This window comes from Littorina saxatilis, linkage group LG14 (assembly GCF_037325665.1).
Source record: "Littorina saxatilis isolate snail1 linkage group LG14, US_GU_Lsax_2.0, whole genome shotgun sequence".
In the NCBI taxonomy this organism is placed as follows: Eukaryota; Metazoa; Mollusca; class Gastropoda; order Littorinimorpha; family Littorinidae; genus Littorina; species Littorina saxatilis.
In genome coordinates this window covers 20,874,080-20,884,079 of record NC_090258.1, presented here as the reverse complement: position 1 = coordinate 20,884,079, position 10,000 = coordinate 20,874,080, and the positions used below count along the sequence as shown (strand labels likewise).

General features: G+C 44.1%; 1 protein-coding gene and 1 pseudogene across 4 annotated transcripts in view; both read left to right on the top strand.

Annotated features, from left to right (window-relative positions):
- LOC138947331 (signal transducer and activator of transcription 5B-like) overlaps positions 1-10,000 on the top strand; it is a 115,584-nt gene that overhangs the window by 24,368 nt on the left and 81,216 nt on the right. For all 4 annotated transcript variants that reach the window (XR_011449620.1, XM_070318780.1, XM_070318779.1 and 1 more), the window contains exons 8-9: positions 3,196-3,389; positions 4,772-4,926. Coding sequence is in view for 3 of the 4 variants with exons in the window: in XM_070318780.1 (XP_070174881.1) it covers positions 3,196-3,389; positions 4,772-4,926 (349 nt within the window). In the remaining variant the exon portion in view is untranslated. The remainder of the gene's footprint in view (positions 1-3,195; positions 3,390-4,771; positions 4,927-10,000) is intronic.
- Positions 6,984-7,102, top strand: LOC138947883 (5S ribosomal RNA; annotated as a pseudogene).

Here is a 10,000-nt window from a genome sequence, read left to right as displayed (position 1 = left end):
AAAAAAAAATCTTTTGTTTTTTTTGCAAAATAACGTAAAAATATGGTTTTTTGGAGAAAAAAAAGAGAAAAAAAATCCCGACTTACCGACCCTAATTTTTTGGCCTATGTTACCGTAAACAGACCTTTTTTGGGGGCCTTATGTGACCACACACCAGGAATGCTTTTAAATAAACGTTTGAGCGCTGAGTTACTCAAGTTGAAAACGGCTGCGTTTTGAGTGGGATTAATCCCAGACTAATTTTTATTGGGACGCCTTATTGTGTCAGTAGTAATTTATGTCCTACCTTTCGACCCTGAGTAATTCATGCGCTATTCCTAGATATACAGATTTGAAATTGAGCCGAGAGCTACAGAGTTCCTTTTGGGTTTTGAATAGATGACAACACACACGAGGAAGGTCTTAGAATTAGTGTTTGAGCTTTCTATTTTTCAAATCTGAATTCTGTGTTTGGTATAAGTCATATCAGACCGTGATATTTTCCATCGGATTGTGTGTAAGTTGTTTATAATATGCGAAGTGTTGAGCCCTGTATGGCACGGAATATGCATGCGTTTGCTAGACTGTAGGTTTGACTTCCTCAATTCAACGGTTTTAATCTGCTTTGACAAATGGGGATCTGTGAGGACTAAATAAAATATGATGACGAATGGAATCCAGCTCTCAACACAGGCGAGCTGGGCGAAGCAATTAAACTGCTCGCTGATTAAAATTCTTTTCATTATTTGGCACAGTTTTGGAGCAGTTTTGATCAAATCATTGCAGGTGTTTCAAAATACAGTACAGCGAATGTCCTTTGAACTTTTTAAGGTCCAAATCATCAGAAAACTTTTTATTCAAAAGGCGCCTTAGATGTGAGTTGTTCTTTGCTACTGGTCACAAGTGGGGGTCAGCTCACACGGACGCATTTTTTCAATACAGTCTAGGGGAGAAACTGGTCACAAAGCACCCAGTACATGCCAGAGAGATAGGAGAATCGGCACAATCAAAGAAAATACCAAAATCATTCAATAGATATGGAAATATTAAGATTTACTGTGAAAATGCTAGCAAAAATGGCGTCCAAAAATGGGAACGCACACTTGGTGCGTCTTTGAAGACTTACCTCCCGTTCTGTGTTGTTGATAATAGTCGTGTTTGTGCTGTTTTTGTTGAAATAGTATCTAATAAAACTGATGCAGTTCTTGAAATGTTGCAAATTATTGTTGTCTTTGTGAAATGCGAGAGTGTTCTGAGGCGTAATCTGCATACGGCTGATGTCCCACACAGGGTACCCCACTTCGATCAGCGTATCACTCCAAATGAGCTTCATAGCAGAAAAGCAGATACACTACCAAAACACTGCATAACAGATCTACAAGTCTGAGCCAGAATCATTGAAATTTATTTTCTGTATAAAATATTGCAATCAAATTTGTTCACGCCGTCACACAAATAACGCAGGTTACCCTCGCCTTCGATTCAAAGTAACTCCAATCTGACTGAATTACCATCGAAACGCAGATGACGAACTGATTCACCACACATTTGTGGTATTTTACACACAAATTTCAACTGTGTTGTTTCGCGATAAACAGCCATAAACAAACAAATGTGGCGCCGTCACGTCGCCTCGGAAGGAATAATGCAGGTGACCAAGACTTGTTTCCGATACCTGTCTGATTAAAATCATCGTTTTTTTCACGAATGACGGCTCTTTGGCAGATCTGGTGAGTTAAAAACTGTCTATGAATGTTTCATTTAATGTCAAATGCGTACATTCTTGTCGATATTGTTACATTTGGGCCCATAAATTAAGTCAATCGTCGTGTTGTCCGAAAGTGACTTTTGTCAGCATAGAACTTACTGTGCTTTGATCGTTGACTGAGAAGAATCTTCCGATGACACTTAGTTCATTTCACTACGCGACTGCAGATCTGCAAGGGATATAGCTCAGTTGGTAGCGTGCTGGATTTGTATTCAGTTGGCCGCTGTCAGCGTGAGTTCGATCCCAGGTTCGGCGGAAATTTATTTCAGAGTCAACTTTGTGTGCAGACTCTCTTCGGTGTCCGAACCCTCCCCCCGTGTACACAACATTGGGTGTGCACGTTAAAGATCCCACGATTGACAAAAGGGTCTTTCCTGGCAAAATTGCTTAGGCACAGTTAATAATTGTCTACCTATACCCGTGTGACTTGGAATAATAGGCCGTGAAAGGTAAATATGCGCCGAAATGGCTGCAATCTACTGGCCGTATAAAATTTCATCTCACACGGCATCACTGCAGAGCGCCTAGAACTGTACCCACGGAATATGCGCGATATAAGCGTCATTGATTAATGATTATGGCAGGGGAAATAAGCTTAAAACTGAAGACGAATAAGCGGAGTAACTGTTCTTCAACGGATTGCTCTCACTGATCTAAATATTTAGATCTTGTCGTCTGCTAGCTAGTAAGTAGTCTTCGGTCGTGTGAAAGTCACATCTATTTCGACTGTGTGCATCGATCCGTGTAGTGAAATGTTGATCTTTGATGATTTGGCAACATAACTTCGCTAAATGTGCTTCGAGTGTATCTCCCCGTTAACCGCATTTGAAAACGTCTTTTAACAAGACCATTACATGTTTCGACAGCCTAGACGGGGAGGATCCTCGATAGCTCACAGGGTATATAATGTTTTCCGCCGTTTTTTGAAGAATCCTTTCAAATTTGCTATTCCAAAAGTACCCTATGACACGACTCGAGTGGCAAAGAACATTCTCTGCAATTCCTGTCTCAGTCCGTGCAGCCGTTTCGGGTCCTATCGTCATCATACAAACATACACGCAGACACACAAGGACCAGCTTTAAAAGTTAGATTATGTAGGAACCGTGTGAACCAGTGATTTTTTCTTATGTACAACAGATACTACAGTATTTCTGCTTTATGAAAAGCAATATTTCAAAAACAAAACTAGAGATTTGAATTTTGACCACTTTTCCCCCTTTCTGTCACCAGTACTGAAGAACAACTCATGTACTATCTTTAAATTCAGGCACAAACGTTAAAAGTAAAATGGCCTCTGTGAACTAAATGCTCAAAGCAAAAATCCATTGCGTTTGATATTACACATGTGACACAAAACGGAAAGGTGTGTACTATCTTTTGCTGTTGGGTGTAGGGCGCTTTGGTCTCTTGGTAAATTCTCAGCTTTTGTGTGTTCTTATGTTGACAGGTCAGATAAGTAATTTGCATGGTCAGATGCAACCCGTACAGCACCAGCTATTGAGCCCCCATCTTGCCAACAAGGAAAAGTTGCATCAGACCCTGAAGGAATTGCAGGCGAGACAAAAGAACTTGGAGGAGGATAAAAAAAAATTGGAGAGCAACCTGTCTGAATTGGGAAAGGAAATCCTCCAGTCCAGACTAGTGAGTGCTTTTTTTTCTTTTTACATTTAGTCAAGTTTTGACTAAATGGTTTAACATAGAGGGGGAATCGAGACGAGGGTCGTGGTGTATGTGTGTGTGTGTGTCTGTCCGTGCGTGTGTGTGTGTAGAGCAATTCAGAGTAAACTACTGGACCGATCTTTATGAAATTTTACATGAGAGTTCCTGGGTATGATATCCCCAGACGTTTTTTTCATTTTTTCGATAAATGTCTTTTATGACGTCATATCCGGCTTTTTGTAAAAGTTGAGGCGGCACTGTCACACCCTCAATTTTCAATCAAATTGATTGAAATTTTGGCCAAGCAATCTTCGACGAAGGCCGGACTTCGGTATTGCATTTCAGCATGGAGGCTTAGAAATTAATTAATGACTTTGGTCATTAAAAATCTGAAAATTGTAATTAAAATTAGTTTTTTTATAAAACGATCAAAAATTACTTTTATTTTATTTTTCATCATGTTCTGATTCCAAAAACATATAAATATGTTATATTTGGATTAAAAACAAGCTCTGAAAATTAAAAATATAAAAACTATTTCATCTTATTCCTTGTCGGTTCCTGATTCCAAAAACATATAGATATATATGATATGTTTGGATTAAAAACAAGCTCTGAAAATTAAAAATATAAAAATTATGATTAAAATTAAATTTTCAAAATCGTTTTAAAAACTATTTCATCTTATTCCTTGTCGGTTCCTGATTCCAAAAACATATAGATATGATATGTTTGGATTAAAAACACGCTCAGAAAGTTAAAACGAAGAGAGGTACATTAAAGCGTGCTATGAAGCACAGCGCAACCGCTACCGCGCCAAACAGGCTCGTCACTTTCACTGCCTTTTGCACTAGCGGCGGACTACGTTCAGTTTCATTCTGTGAGTTCCACAGCTTGACTAAATGTAGTAATTTCGCCTTACGCAACTTGTTTCTTTTTACATTTAGTCAAGTTATGACAAAATAATTATAAACATTGACTGGGAATCGAGATGAGGGTGTGGAAAAACTACTGGACGGATCATCATAAAATTTTACATGAGAGTTCCTGAGTATGATATCCCCAGACATTTCTTTTAATTTTGTTGATAAATGTCTTTGATAACGTCATATCCGGCGTTTTGTGAAAGTTGAGACGGCACTGTCACGCTCACAATTTTTCAACTAAATTGGTTGATATTTTGGTAGAGCAATCTTTGACGAAGTCTGGACTAATTGTTATTGCATTGCAGCTTAAGGAAGCTTATCAATTAATTAATGAGTTTGCTCATTAAAGTTGTCATTAAAAGAAGTCTGCTCGAAGTCACTTGTAAATTGCTGCCGAGTCGAGCAGCGCTCAAATGAGTTTTCAATGGTTGGTTTCAGGAGCTAGCTGACAGCTACAATAAGCTGATCGACGAGGTGCAGGGGATGCAGAAAAGGGTACTAGATGACGAGCTGATCAGCTGGAAGCGGCGGCAACAGCTGGGTGGCAACGGCAACCTTCCCAAATCAGAAGAGCTTGATTCTCTGCAGCGCTGGTGAGTGCACACAAACTCAGGTTTCGATAATCCTGCAGAATGTTCAGCTCAGGGTAACTGAGTAAGGTAGAGCGCTAGGCTTGTTATCCTATGGTCACACCTGGTTTCCATAATCCTGCAGAATGTACCGCTCAGGGTAACTGAGTTGGTAGAGCGCTGGGCTTGTTATCCTATGGGCACAGGTTTCCATAATCCTGCAGAATGTACAGCTCAGGGTAATTGAGTTGGTAGAGCGCTGGGCTTGTTATCCTATGGATACAGGTTTCCATAATCCTGCAGAATTTACAGCTCAGGGTAACTCAGAGTTGGTAGAAGCCGCTGGGCTTGTTATCCTATTGTCACAGGTTTTCATAATCCTACAGAATGTACAGCTCAGGGTAACTGAGTTGGTAGAGCGCTGGGCTTGTTATCCTATGGTCACACCTGGTTTCCATAATCCTGCAGAATGTACAGCTCAGGGTAACTGAGTTGGTAGAGCGCTGGGCTTGTTATCCTATGGGCACAGGTTTCCATAATCCTTCAGAATGTACAGCTCAGGGTAACTGAGTTGGTAGAGAGCTGGGCTTGTTATCCTATGGTCACACCTGGTTTCCATAATCCTGCAGAATGTACAGCTCAGGGTAACTGAGTTGGTAGAGCGCTGGGCTTGTTATCCTATGGGCACAGGTTTCCATAATCCTTCAGAATGTACAGCTCAGGGTAACTGAGTTGGTAGAGAGCTGGGCTTGTTATCCTATGGTCACACCTGGTTTCCATAATCCTGCAGAATGTACAGCTCAGGGTAACTGAGTTGGTAGAGCGCTGGGCTTGTTATCCTATGGGCACAGGTTTCCATAATCCTGCAGAATGTACAGCTCAGGGTAGCTAAGTTGGTAGAGCGCTCATGGGCTTGTTATCCTATGGTAACACTGCAGGCACTGCAGAGTTGCTTGCACTAGATCAAGTAGGATCTACAATTTATAAGGTGTGAGATAATAATGTTACCTTGATTTGATCTTTGACCACAGGTTTGAGATGATAATGTTACCTTGATTTGATCTTTGACCACAGGTTTGAGATGATAATGTTACCTTGATTTGATCTTTGACCACAGGTTTGAGATGATAATGTTACCTTGATTTGATCTTTGACCACAGGTTTGAGATGATAATGTTACCTTGATTTGATCTTTGACCACAGGTTTGAGATGATAATGTTACCTTGATTTGATCTTTGACCACAGGTTTGAGATGATAATGTTACCTTGATTTGATCTTTGACCACAGGTTTGAGATGATAATGTTACCTTGATTTGATCTTTGACCACAGGTTTGTATAAGTTACAGCTCCGTCCATCCATGGTATCGCGTGATATTTTGTCGAGACTGGGTCAGTGAATAAGCTGACGTCACTCGAGACAAATTAAATTACATATCTTACCCAACTCACATATAGCAATTAACCCTGGTTCAGTGCTGGTATCGCTGTACGCGTCCCCTTGGTAACAAGAAAGACGCCTCTAAAAAAGAGTGACCGAGACCCGTAAGGGTGTCTAGGCCAGCCCGGAAACGAGGCTGCCTTCCGTATGCGCGCGCATACTCCGCCATATGCATCATTCTAAAAACTCAGCGTCAGTGGGACTGGTCGCATTTTATGTACGCTCTGGCTGTTCAGCCTTTGTTACTTAGTCTTTTTGACTTTGTTTCGTTCCTCTTGGTCTCTTCTTGTCATCTGGACTTCACAACTATGTTGAGGTGAGGTCGTTCCTTGTATTTTGCTTGATTTTGGCAGTTTTGTTGGCCGTATTTTGGACTTGCGATGTTTCTCAGAAATTTTTCGTGAGTCGTTTTTCCGTCATGGCTGACAATGCTAAGAAGAGGGCAGCTTCTTAATAGGTAGCTGCTGTGCCCTTTTCTCCTTAGGAAGTCTAAACTATCCGGTCTATGTCCGTTTCTGTTGTAGATTCTCTTGCTAAAATCTTTGGATGTGTTGATTGTTTTACCCGCTAAGCCGGTAGACAAGTCCGCTTGCAGTTTGTTTACTACACTGGTGACTATTCCGGAACCCCCTTTTTGCCGGCCAACGGCCTTGCCACGTTGTAAGCACCGGTTCTCGTCCTTTCATCGAAGTTAAGCGACGTCGGGCCCGGTTAGTTCTTGGATGGGTGACCGCCTGTGAACACCGGGTGCAGTGGCCACCTTTGTTTTAAGCCTACGGATTAGTCCGGGCTTGGTGTTAAACATGTTGTTATTGGGCTTGCGTCTGTAGACGTGGCCTCTTTGCTTTTGACTTTAGGTTCACAGGTTTCTGCTTTGGCAGCTGGCACTTCGTCATCAAAGGCAGAACTACGTGCTCTCCCGGCTGGGGTTGCTGTGTGTTCTTCTCTGGACAGTGGTCGTTCGTCCCCTGCTGTGACCTTATGTGGGGAGTTCACGGTCTCCGGCGTCTGTCCTTCTTCACAAGGTATGTGTACTCCACGTGAGCGTTGTCTTGAGGGAGTAGCCTCGGGTCTCATCCCAGGTGAAAGTTCTGAAACATCGGCTGATATCCACCGCTTAGTCGGGGTGTCAGTGGGTGCTAAGGGCCCTGACAAGCGAACATGTGTTCGCCACGTGAGCGTTGTCTTGAGGGAGTAGCCTCGGGTCTCATCCCAGGTGAAAGTTCTGAAACATCGGCTGATATCCACCGCTTAGTCGGGGTGTCAGTGGGTGCTAAGGGCCCTGACAAGCGAACAGATGTTCCTATTCTTCCCGCCTCGTCAGTAGACTGTGGTCAGGTTGAAAGGCATCTGCTTCCGCCCAGGGGGCAGGAAGGGGTGCGTCCACGGTGGTGGACGACATCCAGCTTACTTGCCGTTCAAGTTGTCCAAACGCCGTGACGCGGGCAGCGGAAAACGGCATTTAAGTTTTTTTGGAAGTTGGTGGACCGCGAAAGGCGGGGGTCACCTTCCTGATTGCGACTGCGAGCATGAAGGAAAGGATAACGAGGATACTTCCTTTTGAGGGTGCGTCCACGGGGATGGACGACACCCAGCTTACTTGCTGTTCAAGTTGTCCAGCGCAGTGGCGTGGGCGGCGGAAAATGGCATTTAAGTTTTGTGAAGGTTGGTGGACCGCGAAAGGCGGGGGTCACCTTCCTGATTGCGATTGCGAGCATGAAGGAAAGGTTAACGAGAATACCTTCTTATGAGGGTGCGTCCACGGGGATGGACGACACCCAGCTTAACTTGCCGTTCAAGTTGTCCAGCGCAGTGACGTGGTCGACGGAAAATGGCATTTAAGTATTGTGGAAGTTGGTGGACCGCGAAAGGCGGGGGTCACCTTCCCGATTGCGATTGCGAGCATGAAGGAGAGGATGACGAAGATACTTCCATATGAGGGTGCGTTCACGGGGATGGACGACACCCAGCTTAACTTGCCGTTCAGGTTGTCCAGCGCAGTGACGTGGGCGGCGGAAAACGGCATTTAAGTTTTGACTGGAGGGGGTGGTTGAGAGCAAAGCTTTACTTCCTCCACCTCTATCCGGTTTGATGGCTTCTGGAAGTTCGGAGGAACAGGATGTTCACTTCAGCTTCCGGTAATCGTTGTCCATTGCCCTGGAGTTGGCAAAGGGCTGCGTGTAGCCGGGTTCTCCGGTGAAAGTGGTGTACGTTCGCAGGAGGTAGCAAGCTTTGTGCGGTGAAGTGTTGAAACCGTGTCTGTTCTTCCGCTTTCTGGCGCACGTTCAGCAGCGGCTAAGAGCCCTAGGCAACGTAAGCTTCCGCCCTGGGGGCAGGAAGTTGGTGGGCTGGGTGATTCTTGGGTTGACCATGCGAGTCTCTCTGGGAGTCACTTTCCTACCTTTGATACCGAGCAGGGGGGCAGGAAGTGAGCAGTAGGGCTGATTCCTTGTTGGAGATTTAGTCTAGCATGGAGTCAGCTTCCGGATTGCACGGAGGTGCATGAAGGCTGTTCAGATTAAGGTGCTCCTGTTTTTCTGTTAAGCACTGATTTTAGGTTCTGTTTCAAGTTAGCAAGTGCAGTGGCGCTCGCAGCTGAAATGGTTCGAGGTACAACGGGATCGTCCGGTGTGTTTCCGTGCAACCGGTTGGTCCTGATGTTTACTTATCCACGGCCTGTTGCGCTTTCGCTTTTGCGGCTGTGACTTCTGGGTGCAGGACGGGATATCCTTCTACTGTTAACACTGTGGTGTTGGTGGTCGGCACATTTCAGCTTTTGGCTTCTGGTTCCGTTCCTGCGGTTCCTTTGCCTTTTTTACAGGCTGTTTTCACTTTCTCTTCCAGTCTTCCAGCTGGCGTGAGTCAGGTGGATGGAGATCTGGCATGGTGTTATGACGTTTGAAACTTTTCAAAACTTTTCCGATTGTTGGCAAGTTTTTGCCTTATCGGGATGGGTGACTGGTTCTCGTCATTTCGATGTTCGTTTTGATGCTGGAACAAGAGGAGGAAATGGGGAGGCTCATACTTCAGCTGTGTCGCGGTTCGCGGCATTTTGTAGTTGGTTTGAGCTTTCTGAGGAGAATCTTCGAGTGTTAAGTTCTTAGATCCTCTGGCGGGGTTATCTTGTTCTTGCGGAAGTTTTCGCAAGCGAGTCTTCTTTGTCACCACTACATTTGTGGGCAACGCACGACTATTTGCCTGTGGTGGTGGTGGTGCTTTAGCTTGTTTCTTACGCCCAAGTAGCGTGTCACTCGCGGAGCGCTTTCTGTAGGCTTCGGGTATCTCCAAGCTTAAGGACTTAGGTTCTCTTGCTTTTCGTTCTATGGAACCGCCCTCGGGTTTGGTGATGGCGATAGCAAGGAGAGTCTGTCTGTTAGATCAAGGTCTCCTAGCTCTGGGAGATTGCGGCATCTTTTCTTTATGATTGGCTCGTTTGAACGAAACTTGCTTTTAGTCTCTCGCTCGGGCGGTTATGTTTAACAGGTTATCTTTGTGGTCCGACTGGACTCATATACAAAGATTTTACTTTGCCGTTTTTTACCTGAGAGTAAGCCTCTGCCCTTTAAGTATTATTCTGTTGGCTAGAGGTTAATCTCTTTCTTGTTTGAAAGGTCTCTTTTTGAGCCCGCTTCTAGGCACGCGGGTTCTCTAACTAAG